This window comes from Danio aesculapii, chromosome 20, assembly GCF_903798145.1.
Source record: "Danio aesculapii chromosome 20, fDanAes4.1, whole genome shotgun sequence".
NCBI classification, from domain to species: Eukaryota; Metazoa; Chordata; class Actinopteri; order Cypriniformes; family Danionidae; genus Danio; species Danio aesculapii.
The window spans coordinates 44996838-45017182 of NC_079454.1; the positions used below are offsets into that span (position 1 = coordinate 44996838).

Genomic DNA, 20345 nt, shown 5'->3' on the forward strand with positions numbered 1-20345 from the left:
CACAGTTATGTTTGATAGTGAAAGTATGAGCATTCAAAAAACTATGTGAAGGGAACTCAAGAGATTGAGACGAAACAGCTGTGTGGCCTTAAGAAAACTACTCATTGGTGGTCAGGCTAATTGTAAAGGATTCAATTTGCTAGAGAGCATACAGACTGGACTCTGAAAAAAATGGTAGAAGGCACTGAGTCCAGATTTAGCTTGATGAATGATCATACATCTAACAAGAGAGGCGGATGAAGTGATGCAGCCAGCATTGCCCACAATAAAGCAATAAGTGTTGTGATCTGGCGATGCTGCATTGCTGTCATCCTTTACTCACCCTTGACTTGTTCCAAGCCAGTTTAAGTTACTTTTTTAAAGAAGATACAGCAGAATAGATAAATATTCAACATGTCACCATTTTTCCCAGAAAACATACAGTATTTCTAAAGGTGCTGTTGACTTTTTTTTTACATTTTCAACAGATGTCAGTAAGATGAGGCTCACCCTTCATGCAAAGCCTGGTTCGCCCCTTTGTGGTTTTAGCAAGTACAAAATTATTACCATTAAAATCCCCAAAACACATAGTATAATTGTTTATTACTGTGAACAAACATCTGTAAATAAAAGTGTTTTTGGATGACTAAATTGAGTGACTTAGATTTTTTTAACATGTAACTGATCATCCAATGAAAGCAGTGCTATCGCTTACCTAATTTTCGGCAGATTATGGCTTTGTGGCATTTCATTGATGGATGTTTTATTCTAAGAGGTTGTAAACATTCATTCATTAAATGGGATTGCAGGTTCTTTAGAAATATCACTGTAAAGAAAAATGCAGGGTTCCTTACAATTCACAAATCGATTGAGGAGCAACTGTTTTTCAAGATTTAAGATAAGTCTTTTGTGTCTTCAGAATGTTTCTGCTCAAAACACCCATCAGATTATTTATTATACCTTTAAGAAAATTGGGATTTTCTGCTCTGAACACATGTAGCTTTTTTTGTTGCCTGTGCCTTTAAAGGGCACCTAGGTTACCCCTTTTTCCAGATTTAATCTAAGTCTTTTGTGTCTCCAGAATGTGCCTGTAAAGTTTCAGCTCAAAACACCCATCAGATTTTTTATTATACCTTTCATAAGTTTCTATATTATAGCCTTTAAGGTTAGTCCTTCACGCCCACCGTATCCACGTGCCTTAATCTGTGCCCTCGGCTGCCTCAGACCACAGACAGCAATGAAGGCAGCAGACCTCACGTAACGTTTGTGAGAAATACTACAGTAAGAACTTTACCAATGAGTATTTGATGCATTTGTTGTGGAGTTGCAATAATGAGTCACACACAATGTCGATCACGCACACACATAGATGCACACACACAGCACGGACACGCACACACACACACAGCGAGGCGTTTAGCTTTGCACTCTTTTTGCACTCATATGTGACAGGATACAGGTTACCCTCCACTGCTGTATGGATATCTGTTATGTTAATGTACAATATAAACCTGCTTTAACGTCCACAAACCGGGATTGAATCGTCTTCTTTTATAATTGTTCTGACACACAGCTGTGCTGATGAAGTAAAGCTGAAGTAAATGGCTGTAATTCATTACACACATGCACTGTTTTAAAACATTTTAAACTTGTAAAACTCACTCTTGATCACATTTAAAGAGGATTGATGATTATAGCAAACTGAACAAAGCTTTTATTCCCGGTTCCTTTGCGCATGTCCTGTCTTGTTGATATAATTATACGCATTACTAAGGAGACATGTTAATACGCGGCTAGTATTTGTGAGAAATACTACAGTAAGAGCATTACCAATGATTATTTGATGTGTTTGTTGTGGAGTTAATTCAAGCCTTTCTGCAACGATAAGTCACACACAATGTCAGTACTAAGTTCATGCACATATTTACACAGTGGGGACACACACACACAGTCCACACGTTTAACTTGTAATACACTGTTTTTTGCATGTAAATGTGACAGGATACACGTTAATCCACTGCTGTATGGACATTTGTTATGTTAATGTACAAAATAAACCTGATTTAACGTCCACAAATCGAGATTGAAGCGTCTTCTTTTATAATTGTACTGACATGCGGCTGTGTTGATAAAGTAAAGACTGTAAAATGGCTGTAATTCATTACAAACCTGCACTGTTTTAAAAACGTTTAAACTTGTAAAACTCATTCTTGATCACATTTGATGATGATTGATGATCACAGAGAGCTGAACAGATCTTTTAATCCCAGTTGCTTTGTGCACGCCCTTTCTTGTTGATATAATTATACGCGTTACTGCGGAGACATGTTAATACACAGCTGTCAATCAATTCGTTGGTCAGGGACACTGTACTCCTACGTCATGTTGCGGTGGGCCTCAAAATGGGAGGGATTTGGATCCTATTTTAACGTCAGGAAATTAAAAAAAAACAAAAGAGACTTATTGGCTTTATATCACCCAATATGACTGTGGACACACTATAGCTACACACAGTCCTGTCCAAACAGCTTACAAAAGAGGATTTTCATCATAGGTGCCCTTTGAGTTAGACACATTTAGGCGGATATATCACAAAACAAATAAGTTGTGCCAAAAAACAGGAATTATATTGTTTAAGCTCAAACATCCTTTTTTATTGCATCTACAGGAAAAATTGTGATGTTTTCAATACTTATTTTACCCACTCTACACTGAAGAAACCGGTAACCATTGACATCTATAGTAGGAAAAATAGAGAAGTCAGTGGTTACAGGTTTCCAACATTCGTCCATATATCTAAGACAAAAAGATAATACTTGCTTGAAAAATTATATGGCAAAAAAGTCATGACAACAATTTTTTTCATGTTACTCTAACTTATTTTAATAGGTTCATCAGGATTCAACTACATATTGTCATGGATTGGTCAGGCTCTCACGACCCCCACTCACGAAGATCACCATCACCTGACTTCTAATGAGCACACAGCTGCATCACATTCACGAGCACCAGATAAAAGCACAGCACTCCAGTCGCTCATTGTCCGGGCTCGTCTCGACGAAAGCGGACAACTGAGCGACCACTCAGCGTAGTCATCCTCAGCTAAAACAAACGATTTACTTACCTGTTCTCTTTGTATTCCTCCTAGTCTTCCTGGTCCTCCCGAATCGTCCTGTCTTCCAGTCCTTCCAAGTCTGTGTCATCCTCTGTCAGCTGTATCTGGTGTGTGCTGTCCATCCTCGTGTATTCCTGTTACCCAGCCACGGAGGAAAAGACCCCAACATCATTCCTGATCCTCCTGGCTATCCTTCATGTGCTCCTTGTTGTCATTTAATAAACACCCTAACGTTTCCTTACCTCTGTCTCCTGTCCGCTTCATAACAGAAGCCCGGACCTATAACGACGACAACATGAGCACCCCCGATCACCTTCAAGAGCTGGTGGACCAGTTGAAGCGGATTCTACAGCCACCAGCTCCACTTTCCAACGCACCACCAGCACCGAGCACTTCCGCCTCCACAGTTTCTTCTTCGGCCCTTCCTTCCAGTCCCATGGCCCGACCAGCGCCCTACTCAGGCGGAGCGGGGGAGTGCAATGGTTTTCTGTTACAATGTTCCCTCATATTCGAAATGCAACCTTCTCTATATCCCACAGATAAGTCGAAGATCGCCTACATCGTATCTCTACTCTCTGGACCTGCACTTAAATGGGCTGAGACGATCTGGAACCAAGCCGGGCCGGTCATGAATTCCATCACTACCTTCACGGAGTATTTCAAAGAGGTGTTTGGACGTTCTGATGGGGAAGTAGCCGCTGGAGAGCAGCTGTATCATCTAAAGCAAGGTACTCTATCTACACAGGAATATGCTCTCCGGTTTCGCACTCTAGCAGCTGCAAGTGGATGGAATGAGAGATCGTTGTTGACCACGTACCGGCTCGGCTTGGAACCCACTCTCCGAATCCAACTGGCCACATTAGATGATACAATGGGTCTGGAGAGATTCATCCAACATTCTCTCCGATGTTCCGATCGTCTCCGTTCCTATCAACAGGACACCATCACCCCCTCGTCTGCACTCCTCCAATCGCCTGAGTCAACAGCCTCTCCAGAACCAGAACCCATGATAATAGAGTCTGGAAGACTGACATCAGCGGAACGACAGAGGAGGCTGACCCGGGGTCTGTGTCTATACTGCGGTGTCAGTGGACACACCCGTATGGAGTGTCCCCTTCGTCCCATTCGGACTTCAGTGAGTGTATTCAGTACGAATATTGAACAATGTAAACCACTTACTACCACCGTACAAATAACTACTGCCTCTATTTCTCTCCTTGTCACAGCCCTCATCGACTCCGGGTCAGCAGGGAACTTCATCTCCCAATCCCTCTGTCGTCAACTCCACCTCCGTACTGAGGCGTCCTCGCATATATACCAGATACAACCGATAACCCAGTGCACTCGATCTTCGACCCGTATCCATCGACAATGCGAAGACATCCTTCTTCAAGTGGGGTTGTTACATCAAGAGAGGATTCAATTTCTGGTTCTGGAGGGTGCAAATATGGACATCATTCTAGGGCGCCCGTGGCTGGTGAAGCACGATCCCATCATCTCTTGGGGCACAGGAGAGATAAAGAAATGGGGATCTGGATGTACACCTGCCTGTTTTCCAAATCTCCCTCTTCAAGGTCGGAACCCCATTTCTTTGTTTGCAACATCGGTCGAGAGCCCTCCTGAGAAGCAGTCTATCCACATTCCTAAGGAGTACAGCTCCTTTCATGATGTCTTCTGCCCCAAGAGAGCTTCCCAGCTACCGCCGCATCGGCCATGGGACTGCGCGATCGACCTAGTTCCAGATGCCCAGTTGCCAAGAGGTAGGATCTACCCGCTCTCGCTTCCAGAGAATCAGGCAATGGAAGATTACATAAGGGAGGCTCTGAGTCAGGGGTACATACGTCACTCAAATCACCAGCCGCCTCAAGCTTCTTCTTTGTGGCCAAGAAGGACGGAGGGCTGCGTCCATGCATCGACTACAGGGTCCTAAATAACGGTACAGTAAAATACCGATATCCCCTTCCTCTGGTACCAGCCGCTTTGGAACAGCTCCGAGAAGCTAAAGTCTTCACTAAATTGGACCTCCGCAGCGCGTATAATCTGATAAGAATACGTGAGGGGGACCAATGGAAGACAGCATTCGTGACCCCTACTGGCCACTATGAATATGAGGTCATGCCTTACGGTCTGGTCAACGCCCCCTCCGTATTCCAAAACTTCATTCATGAAGTCCTCCGGGAGTTTCTTCACCACTGTGTAATAGTGTACATAGATGACATCCTCATTTACTCCCGGAGTGAGGCCGAACATCGCCAACACGTTGCGGAGGTCCTACACACATTGAGAGAACATCACCTCTACCTCAAAGCGGAGAAATGCTCATTCCACCAGAAGTCGATTCATTTCTTGGGATACATCATTGACCAAACCGGTATACGTATGGATGGGAAGAAAATTGAGGCTGTTCTATCCTGGTCAGAACCCACTTCCATTAAGGAGCTCCAGAGGTTTCTTGGGTTTGCTAACTTTTATAGACGGTTTATCAAGGACTACAGCAGGATTACATCACCTCTCACTAATCTCCTCAAGGGTAAACCCAAAGGACTGGAGTGGACCAAAGAAGCAGCCGCAGCCTTCCGCCTTCTTAAGAAGGAGTTCACAAGGGCCCCACTCCTGACTCATCCTGACCCAAATCTTCCTTTCGTGGTGGAAGTGGACGCATCCACCACCGGCGTCGGGGCAGTATTATCTCAACATCATGATACACCGCCCCGACTGCATCCCTGTGCCTATTTCTCTCGGAAGTTGAGCCCGGCGGAGCAGAATTACAGCATAGGAGACAGGGAGCTTCTAGCAATCAAGCTAGCCTTGGAGGAGTGGCGTCACTGGTTGGAGGGAGCCAAACATCCGTTCCAGGTGATCACAGATCACAAAAACCTCCAATACATCAAAGAGGCCAAGAGACTATGTCCACGTCAAGCCAGATGGTCACTTTTCTTCTCACGTTTTGATTTCTCCATTTCCTATCGTCCAGGACCCAAGAATCTAAGAGCAGACGCTCTCTCTCGTTTACACGAGCATCACGATCATGAAGAACTCCCAACGAAGATTCTTCCCGAACACATCTCCATTTGTCCGATCACCTGGAACGCTCCTCCAGTCGTTGCCACTCCGGAAGCCCCTGCTCCGCCGGGATGCCCTCCTCATCGGCAGTTCATACCACCTGAACACCGGGTAGATCTGATCCACTCCTTACATACCTCGCTAGGCACTGGACATCCAGGGATCAACAATACTCTCTCGCTAGTATCCCAACGATTCTGGTGGCCAAACATGGCTAGGGATGTGAGGCAATATGTTCAGGGCTGTAAGGACTGTGCCCAATCCAAGAGCCCACGTCATCTACCCGCTGGAAAGCTCCATCCCTTGCCGATTCCGAACCGTCCCTGGTCACACCTAGGAGTGGACTTTATCACTGACCTCCCTTCGTCAGAAGGTAATACCTGTATTCTAGTCATAGTAGATAGATTCTCAAAGTTTGTCAAACTAATCCCTCTGAAAGGTCTTCCCACAGCCTTTGAAACTGCCGACAATATCTTTAATCAAGTCTTCAGGTCATTTGGTATTCCAGAAGATATTGTGTCGGACAGAGGTCCACAGTTCATCTCACGTCTATGGAAAGCCTTCTTCAAGCTCCTAGGTGTGGCCGTCAGCCTCTCTTCTGGATATCATCCCCAAACCAACGGGCAGACAGAGAGGAAGATTCAGGAGGTGGGACGGTTCCTGAGGACCTTCTGCAGTGGTCACCAGAACTCCTGGAGCCAGTATTTGGGCTGGGCAGAATATGCCCAAAATTCACTGCGGCAACCCTCCACCGGACTCACGCCATTCCAGTGCGTCCTGGGCTTCCAACCACCGCTCTTTCCCTGGGATGGCGAACCATCTGATGTCCCCGCAGTGGATCACTGGTTCCGGGAGAGCGAGAGAGTCTGGGACGAGGCTCATCAACATCTGCAGAGGGCAGTCCGTCGAAGCAAGGTAACCGCCGATAGGAGAAGGTCTGAAGAACCCAGATACACACCCGGACAAAAGGTGTGGCTATCCACCCGGGACATACGCATGCGACTGCCCTCTCGCAAGTTAAGTCCCCGATTTGTTGGTCCCTTCACCATCGTGGAACAGGTTAACCCCGTCACCTACAAACTACAATTACCCTCTCACTACCGTATTCACCCTACATTCCACGTATCACTCCTGAAACCCTATCACGATCCTGTTCTTCCCTCCACAGAGCCTGACCACGAAGAGGAACCCCCTCCTCCACTGCTCCTAGAAGAAGGAGCCGTCTACGCAGTGAAGGAGATCTTGCGTTCCCGACGTCGTGGTGGCCAGTTGGAGTACCTGGTGGACTGGGAAGGGTACGGCCCCGAAGAAAGGACATGGGTTCCCAGAGCTGATATTCTCGATCCTAGTCTCATGGTGGAGTTTCATGAGAGCCACCCTGAGTTCCCAGCGCCTAGAGGCAGAGGGAGACCACCACGGCGTCGGAGGTGTCGGCCCTCAGGAGCGGGCCCTGGGGAGGGGGGTACTGTCATGGATTGGTCAGGCTCTCACGACCCCCACTCACGAAGATCACCATCACCTGACTTCTAATGAGCACACAGCTGCATCACATTCACGAGCACCAGATAAAAGCACAGCACTCCAGTCGCTCATTGTCCGGGCTCGTCTCGACGAAAGCGGACAACTGAGCGACCACTCAGCGTAGTCATCCTCAGCTAAAACAAACGATTTACTTACCTGTTCTCTTTGTATTCCTCCTAGTCTTCCTGGTCCTCCCGAATCGTCCTGTCTTCCAGTCCTTCCAAGTCTGTGTCATCCTCTGTCAGCTGTATCTGGTGTGTGCTGTCCATCCTCGTGTATTCCTGTTACCCAGCCACGGAGGAAAAGACCCCAACATCATTCCTGATCCTCCTGGCTATCCTTCATGTGCTCCTTGTTGTCATTTAATAAACACCCTAACGTTTCCTTACCTCTGTCTCCTGTCCGCTTCATAACACATATCACTATACAAAGTTTAACTTAATATTTTAGTGACTAAAAGTGACTATAAAAGTCTTTTGATTCATCAGTAAACATTTTTACACTGTACTTTACTTCATGAAACATTGTGATCGCAAACTGAAGGTTATTAAATTGATTGCCAGGGGACCCTTCTCTCATCTTTCATTCACAGCAAACTAACAGTTGGAAGGGCGTGGCTAAGCATATTTCCCCCAATATGTCATCAGAGATGGACTGCCATTCCAGAAGCAGATGCAAATTGACAGATCAGCAAAACAAATAGTTTATTTCAGTGGATTAACTTGCACAGATATGTTTTTCACCTACAGACTAACAATGTGCGCTAGCAAAATAAACAGTCAATTTTGTTTTCATCCAGACTTTAAACTGATCAAAAGTGACAGTAAAAGATATTTACTCTTAGGTAGGCCCACATGGAATTTCTGCAGATTTTTAGGCCATCATTGAGTCTATGTATTTACTTGTGTACATTTTTATTAATTCATTTTTTTTAATTTATTTCAGTAATATTTTTGTGATATAATAATAGTAATATTAAAATGCTCATGTCAATTATTTACAATACAGTTTGTAAATGGATATTTTCTGTCTTTTAGCAGATATACAGCTGAAGTCAGATTTATTAGCCCCCCTTTGAATTTTTATTTTCTTTTTCTTAATATTTCCCAAATGATGTTTAACAGAGCAAGGAAATTTTCACAGTAAGTCTGATCATATTTTTTCTTCTGGAGAAAGTCTTATTTGTTTTATTTCGGCTAGAATAAAAGCAGTTTTGATTTATTTATTTATTTTTTACAATTTTAAGGTAAAAATGATTAGCCCATTCAAGCAATTTCTTTTCGACTGTCTATATCAGTGTTTCCCAACCCTGTTCCTGGAGGCACACCAACAGTACATATTTTGGATGTCTCCCTTTTCTGACCCATTAACCTTAGGTGTTGGAGTCTCTTCTGATGTTATGATAAGTTGATTCAGGTGTGTTTGATTAGGGAGAGGTTGAAAATGTGTACTGTTGGTGTGCCTTCAGGAACAGAGTTGGGAAACACTGGTCTATAGAACAAACCATCATTATCTAGTAAAATATTATTTACTGTCATCATGGCAAAGATAAAATAAATCAGTTATTAGAAATGAGTTATTAAAACTATTTTGTTTAGAAATGTGTTGAAGCAAATCTCTCCGCTAAACAGAAATTGGGGGAACAAATAAACAGGGGGGGGCGGATAATTCTGATTTCAACTGTGTTTAAGAGAAACTTGCTTTGCTTACCAAATAAATGGATCTAATTAGATTTGCATTGTAAACATTAAATAAAAGTAAAAAATGTAAAATTCTTTATTTCATAAACAAATATTTTAGTTATGACACTCCTACAATCATTCCGCATAAATCCGCAGATTTTTTTTACAAAATTCTCAGCAGAAATAGCAAAAAATGTCCACAGATTCTGTCTGACCCTACTTATAGGGATATTCTACATAAGTTTTACATAAAATTATTGCTACATTGAGGACTCAAAATTGTGCAATTGTTTAAACAACGTATAGTTTCATTTAAAAACATTAAGAAAGTGTAATCTTAAGGAGTTTTTCAAGTGCAATATTTCTGTTAAGTCTAGAAACAGAAAAGCATCTCTGTAGAATGACCCTTGAAGGAGCTGTACTTTAAGTTATAAAACATTCTGATCGCAAAACGAAAGTTATTAAATTGATTCCCAGGGAATGCATGAAGTCATTTAAATATGCCTTAGCTATAGCTGCTTTGGATGAAGTATCTGCCAAATGCATATACAGTACATGCAAATCCCAGAGCTATCAAAGATGCAGTCTAAAGCTGTCAATGTGATTATGAATAGAGTTGACTTGGATAAATTGTTCTACACCGCATCGACAGCTCGGTGTGAAACTCCACATGGCTGAAAGGCAAAATATGAAGGTTATGAAGGAGTCAAGATGACACACTGTATGTTGTTGCTGAGATAAAAGAGAGGAGGAGACATGAGGAAAGACACCAGAGACCGTTTGAAGATGGAGTTACATAAGACTGCAGGGGAACTTGTCTGGGATTTGCTCCTAGAATTAAAACAAAATATACAGCATGTCTCTGTAGACTAGATCCCTATCTAGCAATGCCAAGAACATGGTATAGAAAAACTGTTAAAACACACCTGGAATGCAATGAACGTCAACATAACCACATCAAAATGTAAAAGCAATGTACAATATGTAGTAATATAAACATTATTTGACATAAATGAACAACAGGGTCAAAGAAAACATTTGAAGCGCCAAACTTTAAGTCGTTTTTTGCTTGATGATGCGTGTTGTTTAAAGGAACACACTTTTTTTTAAAAGATGACAGAAGAAAGAAGGCTTAATTTAAAATTCCCCTAGAGTTAATAGGCAAGTTTACTATTTTTGAATCCATTTAGCCAATCTTTGGATCTGGTGGGAACCCTTTTAGCTTAGTTTAGCATAGATCATTGAATCGGATTAGACCATTAGCATCTCATGCATGACTAAAGGGTTCAGAGGCTGGCTGCACCAGCAGTGCGTAAGTTAAAACATAGCCTAGTTGTGACTTAAAGGGACAGTATGTTACAACTTACACACTATATATTTTGTGTTGCACCACTGAATTTAGTTTAAACGTAATGCTACATTCCAACTAAATATTTACGGCAACCTCCCCCCATGTATAACGATAGAAAAAAGATGACAGCGAGATTAGTTTACAGAGGAGCTCGCGATCATATTGAAGAATGATCTCCCTCTACTCTCAGCTTTAATTTCCTTCCAAATCTCGCATTGTTCAGTTTGGGAAAGAAGAGTTTAATTTTTTTTCTATAAGTTTTTTGTGTTAATTGTATCCATCAATTAAAATGAGAATTTCTTCATGACTGAGTTTTTCTCCCTGCTCTTTTCACTTTCAAGTGTAGGATATAAAAAGAAATCAAGTTTAATGTTTTACGGCTCGCAATGCAGATATGTATGACTGTAATGTAATATAACAATGTAATTTGTCATTTCATTTTTATAGGACAGATATATAGATGCATTAGTCGCAGAATTTTTAAGCAGATTAATGATCTTAATGCTTTTTATGGAATATTACATCAATTAACGCGAATATACATGATTTTACGGAGAGCTTACCACCTACTAACTACGGTTTGCCTTAAGAACATGTGGTGCAACCGAAGTAATAACAAAATTTAGTTACCCAGCAAACAATTTTGTGTTTAATAGACATCTAATAGACATATAAACATAGACAACTTGTCTAAAACAAGGCTAAACTTGAGACGTCAGTAAAAATTTAATAGACGTCCAAGAATAGCCCAAAATAGACAGATTAGACAGACTTTATATGTGTAGTCATTCATTTCTGTTTATTTGATGACTACTCTAGTTTTGGCCTATTTTTAGATGTCTATTAGATTTTCACTGACATCCAAGTTTAGCCTTGTTTTAGCCAAGACGACTATGTTTAGACGTCTATTAGACATCTGATAGACATCTGTTGTTAAAAACAACAAAATGCTTGCTGGGTAGTTAGTAAGCCCCTGGTGTGGACTTTACGTTCCAGTTTAAGGAAGACTTTACGAACAGAGTTGAGTGTAATGCATTCCACAAAAACGCGTTACAGTAATCTAATTACATTTTTGAGGAAGACAGTAATGTAACGAATTACATTTTACATGTATATAACTTGATTACAGTTACTAAAGTCAATGTAAATTGTAAATACAAATATAATATTTAGAAGAAACAAATGCTTCTTTTAAATCACGTTTCTGCTGCAAGGTCAGTTAATAAGCATGCGCTTTGAATTGCTGGAGAACGCAAGCTGAAATAGCTGCTATCGAGAGCGGTTGCTTCTTCAAGAGGAAATACAGACATTACTTTGATTTCATTGAGCCTAAAAACTAAAAATTGTTGTGAAATGCAGTCTATGTCCAGTCTAAAGAATTTCAACTGCTTTTAACTGACCAGCAACTTGTTCAAGCACTAAAACAGAAAGCATTCTAAGACACCGGCGTCCAAAAACACGGCGGCCCAACTCAGCCTAAACAGGCTAAATTGGATTGTTGTGCAGGATCGGGAGTAAAGGTATCTTCTGAATGTGAAGAGAAGCATAGCTGCTTATGGGACCGTTCACATATCGCGTCTTTTGTGTATGCGCGCATATTAGGAGCGCATATTGCACGCACGCATTTAGAGTGCATTTTGCACACGGTCGCATTTCCCAGGCGCACAAACTGACTGATCAGTTTCATACTTTATAAGGAATATACAAATTACGGTAGACTAACTACCTCAGACAAACACTGCAGTGCTTTTTCATACTATGGATGTCAGTGGTTACTGGTTTTTAGGTTTCTTCATGTGCTTCATTTGTGTTAAAAAAAAAAAAAGAAACAGGTTTTAAGCAAGTGAATGATGAGAGAATTTTAAGTTTTGGGTGAAGTATCTCTTTAGCTCTTTTGTATATGTCAAGTGGCCGTGATCAACCCATTGTAATGTTTTTCAGTGAATATTAAAATTACAGCTATAGCTGCAGTTTATTTTGTATTTCCGTAGGTATATATGTTTTAAAAGTAACTTAGTAAAGTAATTAGTAATCTGATTACTTTTTACATTAAGTAATTAATAATTAATAGTAGTAGTTAGATTACAATCGAGTAGTAATCAGTAATTTGTAATCGAATCGCTGGTGCAACCCTACGCAGATTATTTTAATGATATTACACAGTGCCTGAAAACAGCCATAGCGACCTAGAAAAAAAGCAACATTTAAATTCCCATCTGTCTTAGTACACAATGTAACTAATTCATGCTTTAAATTGGAAAATTATCAATACATTTAGTCAGTTTTGCAGTAGATGATATGTTTTAAGCCCCAAAACTGTCATTTTAGATTGTTATATTTTGCCACTATTTAATTTTTTCACCTATTTGTTAGTTTCTAATTTAATCTATTCTAGTATATTTTAAAAAGTCCCAGCCAATAAACAAATTATGATTTAAATAATATTAATTTTAGCATAAATATAAAATGAAAGATGATGTAGAATGTTTTTTCACCCATTTTTGTCATATTATTTTCACAAAAGTTACTTGAAACATTAAAGTACACTTTGCTTAAATTAAATATGCTTTCTATGTATATTTAATCAGTTTTGTAAATTTAATTTGGTGCAGACTCTAAAAATGGGACTTTTCATCTTTGACTCATTTATAAATTATATCACAGAGTTGCTCAGCTGACATTTGATGCATAATAAAAATGTACAAAAATCACGAAATCAAAATCACTGTTTGAAAGTTTGGGCTCATTTATTTTATATTTTTAAAGAAATTAGTACTGTAAACTGACATTTATGTCAGTATTATGATGCATATCCAACTGAAATGGAATATATTGAGTAGGGGCGGGGATTTACTTTTGTGCTCCTCCTCTCATCTTTCATTCACAGCAAACTAACGGTTAGAAGGGCGTGGCTAAGCATATTTCGCCCCATCTGTAATCAGAGATGGACTGCCATTCCAGAAGCAGAAGCAGTTTGACAGATCAGCAAAACAAATAATTTATTTCAGTGGATTAACTTGCACAGATATGTTTTTCCCCAACAGACAAACAATGTGCGCTAGCAAAATAAACAGTCAATTTTGATTTCATCCAGACTTTAAACTGATCAAAAGTGACAGTAAAAGATATTTACTTATAGGGTTATTTTACTTAAGTAATTGAACTACAATTATTTCTATATTGAGGACTCAAAATGGTGCAAATGTTTAAACAATGTATAGTTTCATTTGAAAACATTAAGAAAGTGTAATATTTCTGTATAAGTCTATAGCCACTAAAACTGATATAGAATGACCCTTAAAGGTGCTGTATGTTGTATGACTCTTCTAAATCATAAAAATATGTTAAATATGTTAGATATCTTAATATGTTTGCAGATATTTAGGAAACATGCTAAGAGAACATATTTGTTTATCTGAGAAACAATGCTAAACTCAATTATACTCCTAAAGTCAATCTTACATATTGCACCCTAAACATCTTATTTTAATTATTGATTTATACAGGGAATACAAAGTTCTGCATAAACAGTATAAAAGGGAATTAACAACAAAAATAAAATACATTAAACTACATTAAAGTTAAAGAAATGGCTAAAAGCAAATCAAGTTTGTAATCATGTGTAATTCTTCTGTCTAACATTTTAAGAAATTCTTATTACATGTTATATACTGTTGTCATTTGTAATTTTACTGTTTCTGTATGTGTGATCACGTGTTTTTGATTTTAGGTTGCCTTTTAAAATCTGGCAGGGGGCAACAGATGAAAATTAGCCCCCGTGGCTAACTCTGGCTTATTTACAGTTTCACTGTTTATTAATGAGCATTGTCCCTGTTAAATTAATTAATAAATTACAAATTAAAAGCATATTATGTACATGAGGTATTTTATTAGCAGTTGAGATGTCTTAAGATTCTTGGGATAGCTCTGTATTGTCACTGTATTGTATTAATCATTAAAAAATCTTTAGATCAATGTAAAAAAAGAGTTTGAAGAGTTCACACTTAGCTGATGATTGACAATAAAGCTTGTTAGACAGGAGAGAGCTCTGAGTTTATGAGGTCCTCGAGCCCTGGGCTCCCTCCCGTTTGCAGGGCGAGAGGGGAGTTTGAGTTAAAGTAGATCTCGATGAACTCCCCCTGGCTTATTTCTGGCTAATGACAAATATAGGATGGATGAGGAGAGGTGTACTCGCGAAGAGCTTGGCTATGGTATCAATTTGTTCAATTTACTTAGGTTGTGTGTTTTTGTACTGTGGAAGGAAACCAGAGAACCCGGGGAAAACCCACACGAGCACGGGGAAAACGAGCAAACTCTGCAGAAGTATGTCAACTGGTTCAGAAGAGACTTTAACCAGAGACATTCTTGCCGTTTCTCCCATCTGGAAAAGAGGGGGAGTAGGTGCAGGTGGGGGATGGGGGGATTCTTCAAGATGAAGATATTGAGATAAGTAAACTCTGGTTATTTATGGTGAGTTGGGAATCATCTGATTGGAGAATCAATTGTGAGCTGATGCAGGACCAGCTGAGAACAATCATAAGCACGTGACCCTCTCAAAATTTGTTTATAAATAAACTTCACTTACAGTTTGGTAGAGTCAGCATTCATTATGTTTCGTTAATATGGTACTTTCCAAATTTTTTGTTATTTTGTCCATTTCCGATAATCCAGAGTTACAGTCCATAAATAGACCATCTTATCAGTTATATTGATACATTTATAGTACACTTCAAAAAGTAATAAGGGAACTTTGGACACCTTTCACATCTTACAAGGCTCCAAACTTTTATAGTACAACTGAAATGTCCGACTGTCAGTGAATGGCAAATGAAAACGACCTTACATCAAAACTCTGTGCATTATAAGAAAAAGAAAACACAATGTACAGTCGTAAGTGTAAGTTGCATTCATAAAGTTTTTTTGGTGCAGCGATGCTACTTTGAATCAGTCTGATTCACTATACATTAAACAGCAACACCGTTTCATGAAAGACGAAGTTAAGATGCTGTTCTTTTAACCCACATTGATGCTATGAGGATAAACAAGAAATGAAAAAGAGACAAAGACTGTGAGTATGGTGAGAATGAATGAATGACAGCTTCTAAAAGTGTCTGAAAGGCATCCCCTTTTTTGCCCAGTGAGCCCACCTTGTGTTTTATTTGCTAATGTAAGCTATTTTTTAAAAGATAAAAATAATGTATAAAACTTTACATTATTTATATTACTTCATAATACCTATACGTCTGATAAGCTTTTATATTAAGCTTTTTATATTAATGGACAATGCACAGATGTTTATGTTTCACAATGTTTACACTACATTATTTGAATCTACCAAGCTTAGTTTACCATGTTTACAATGTTTACATTGCTCTACTTGCATTAAATCTAAATCCCAAATATCAGAAATGACAACAAACAGATTATATATTTTAATTTTAGGTGGTTAGTGTATGCGTTTTATGTTTGGTAAAATAATTCCTAATTGCATCTTTAGTGGTGGTGGCGCAGTAGGTAGTGCTGTCGCCTCACAGCAAGAAGGTCACTGGTTCTAGCCTCGGCTGGATCAGTTGGCGTTTCTGTGTGGAGTGTGCATGTTCTCCCTGCTTCGTGTGGGTTTCCTCCGGGTGCTCCGGTTTTCCCCAATCCAAAGACATGCGGTACAGGTGAATTGGGAAGGCTAAATTGTTTGTAGTGTATGTGTGTGAATGAGTGTGTGTGGATGTTTCCCAAAGATGCGTTGCGGCAAGCATTAAGGACATCGCTGCGTAAAAAATGTGCTGGATAAGTTGGCGGTTCATTCCGCTGTGGCGACCCCGGATTAATAAAGGGACTAAGCCAAAAAGAAAATGAATAAATAAATGCATCTTTAGTGATTTTCAACTAATTACACTGACTTCATTTACATGGACATCAGTATTCGAATTATTTGCTTTAATCTAAATAAGAGAATATTAAGACTAAGGTGTTTACATGAGTGGCTTTTTGAGTGTTACTTTCATGATCCCGTTTTACATGTTATAGCACATAATTTAATTAAGGTCATTGCGTCACCACGCTATCCGCGTTTCCTCCAGAGTTTCATGCAATTCGGGTGTTTCGTTTTTAATTTGTAGACTTTAACTGCAGTTTGGCACTTTCACTTTCATTCACGGACATTTTATGCACGCCCTCCGTGACAAACGAAATATTGGATGCAACTAGGAACTGCTGGAAGAGTGTTGTTTTAATGGAAGTTCATGCCGCATGCTGAATGGACGAAAAAAAAAAAATTCATGATACAGGTGTCTGTGGTCTGCACTGACTCGGTAGGTGCGAAGAGTGTCAAACAGCCGTGTGTGTGTGGACTATCCTGTCGCATAACGCGGCGAAAAGTCCTACTTGACGATAATAGTTCGATTAAGGTGTTTACATGCCTGTACTGCACTTTATTAATGCAATTAAAATCGGCATAATTTGATTTCTCTTTATTTCGATTATGACCTTAATCTGATTCAATAAAAAAAATATATATATATATATTTTTTAAATCGCTGTTTACATGGTTAACTCTAAGTCAGAGTATTGTCTTATTCTCATTAAAATCTAATTATTGGTGTCCATGTAAACGTAGTCACTGTCTTGTTCCAATAGGTGGATTTAGAGGTTTTGGGGGGAAAAGCACAAGTGGATTTAGCTGGTTTTGACGTAAAAAATTTTTTACCTAGTTAAAAACCAAAGAATCGTCTAAAGTGACATTTTTGAAAAAAGGGTATTTAATTTACCAGCTAATAACCTTTTCACTACCTATAAAATGAAACTTTTGAACCTAATCAGAGGAGCCTGATAGAAAATACTCATTTTTGTTTTCAGTTTAATTCTCAGATTACGTCTGTCTGAGGTATTGGGCGTGGCCAACATACCTAACCACGCCCCTTAAACTGTCAGCTTTGACAAAAACAGAAATGGAGAGGAGGAGGAGTTTGTTAGGTTGTAATAACTCTTTTATAACCCATTTCCCAATCTTTCTGAATGAAATGCCTACTTTACTACATCCAATCAGCTCGCAGTAGAAAAAAAAACAAGCCACACCCACTGATTTCTCATTTAATATTCAATTTTTCTAGCAACTGCATCACAATATGGAAAAAATGGTCGCAGCTTCCATTTCATGTGGACTAAATATGTAAATGTGTGTAAAAATAGTACATTAAATATAAATGTTCCACAGCATCCACATTTTCTGTGTAATTCTGCTTAGTAACCGGTTACTATGCCTATTCTCTCTCCCTGTTATCTTCCACACACAGCCATTCTTTCCATTCTGGGGAATCTGATGGTTCTTGTGATGGCATACAAGCGCTCAAACCACATGAAGCCTCCTGAGCTTCTGAGTGTCAATCTGGCGGTGACGGATCTGGGCGCCGCCGTCACCATGTACCCGCTGGCCGTAGCCTCCGCCTGGAACCACCACTGGATCGGGGGAGACGTCAGCTGTGTTTATTATGGCCTGATGGGATTTCTCTTTGGAGCTGCTAGCATGATGACCCTGACTATCATGGCTATTGTTCGGTTCATCGTGTCTCTGACCTTACAGTCGCCAAGTAAGTTCATTCACGGTCTATTACGTTTCTACTTGGGCTCCAGCATGGGTTTATAATGAGTTACTGAAATAAAACTATTGAGATACAGTGGAACTCCAATGCATCTTTCAGTGTAGCAGTAAAACAGTAAAAATCCAACATTATTCTGACCTGTGCTTAAAATATTAATACAAAATTTTTATAATATAATATAATTTTAATTCATTCATTTTCTTTCCGGCTTAGTCCCTTTATTAATTAATATAGCGTAATGTCTAAAGTGATGACAAAACAGGCCTTTTTTTACTCACATTCTAAGATTATATGCTGAACGTCATGAAATGCCATCAGTCTACAGAGATTTCCCAGTATTTCTTTGTTGTAATCGGGATATCACAATAATTAACCCTGAAAAGCCAAAGCAAAGCAAACACTACCAGATTACTATGGTATAAATACAGCACTACAAAATACAAGAGATTAACTTAGAATGTCATTTACCTGATCTGTAATGATTTGTTCAGCTGTACTTTGAAATGTATGCTGAGAAAATGCTAAGGACTTATTATGCGGTCTCGGTCGCCATCTTGTGGTGGAACATGAACCGTCACTTTCTTTGGTCTGCTCAGACAGGCTGATGGCAGCCGATGCACTGAATCCAATGCTTCGAAATTATAAATATTTTAAAATAGGCACTATCTTCATAAATAAACTGCATAGTTGCAATCTAAACAACTACATTCTCGCCTAAAAAGCCTCAAAAGTAAATTATGTTGCCCAACAGCAGCAATATTTTTCAAACTGTAGAGCGTCCTGTGCTTGTTGCAGTATGTGAGCGGAGTAATACACAACGGTGGAGTGTTAAGAGGCTAGACGAGTGCTGTTCTTTGCAGAATAACGCATGGCAAACAGCCAATCAGATTCAAGAACCAGACAGAACTGTTGTATATACTGTATATACATATATATATATATATATATATATATATATATATATATATATATATATACATATATATATATATATATATATATATATATATATATATATATATACATACATATATATATATATATATACATACATATATATATATATATATATATATATATATATATATATATATATATATATATATATATATATATATATATACATACATATATATATATATATATATATACATACATATATATATATATATATATATATATATATATATATATATATACATACATATATATATATATATATATATATATATATATATATATATATATATATATATATATATATACATACATATATATATATATATATATATATACATACATATATATATATATATATACATACACATATATATATATATATATATATATATATATATATATATATATATATACATACATATATATATATATATATATATACATACATATATATATATATATATATATACATACATATATATATATATACATACATATATATATATATACATACATATATATATATATATACATACATATATATATACATACATATATATATATACATACATATACACATATATATATATATATATTATACATACATACATATATATATATATATATATATATATATATATATATATATATATATATATATATATATATATATATATATATATATATATATATATATACATACATATATATATATATATTATATTATGACCTCATCAAGATGGCGCCGCGGATGGCCGCTTCGGCGTGGGGTTCTTCAGTGTTTGTACTGTTTTTGTTAGTCTGTCCTGTTTTATGTTTGTCAAACACGATCAGTTACACCAGGGACGAGCTGCTGAACATTCGGCAGTGCACACCAACTAATCAAGAACTGGATTTTGATTTTTGTGGCGTTTTGCGGAACATTGTGGTCGGCGGAGCAGCCGCATTGTGGAAACGCTACAAGACGCGCAAGCGTGGGAAGCGAGCCGGCGCGCTCGTCAGGCTAAGACAGCGCGGTTTCAGAACGGCGCTGCCCAGCATTCACCTGGCGAATCTCCGCTCTCTTCCTAACAAAATGG

The 20345-nt window shown here is 38.6% G+C and overlaps 1 protein-coding gene across 1 annotated transcript in view; it reads left to right on the forward strand.

Annotated features, from left to right (window-relative positions):
- opn8b (opsin 8, group member b) overlaps nt 1-20345 on the forward strand; it is a 48175-nt gene that overhangs the window by 11991 nt on the left and 15839 nt on the right. Inside the window, exon 2 of the mRNA XM_056480569.1 lies at nt 18001-18294. Coding sequence (XP_056336544.1) covers nt 18001-18294 — 294 coding nt within the window. The remainder of the gene's footprint in view (nt 1-18000; nt 18295-20345) is intronic.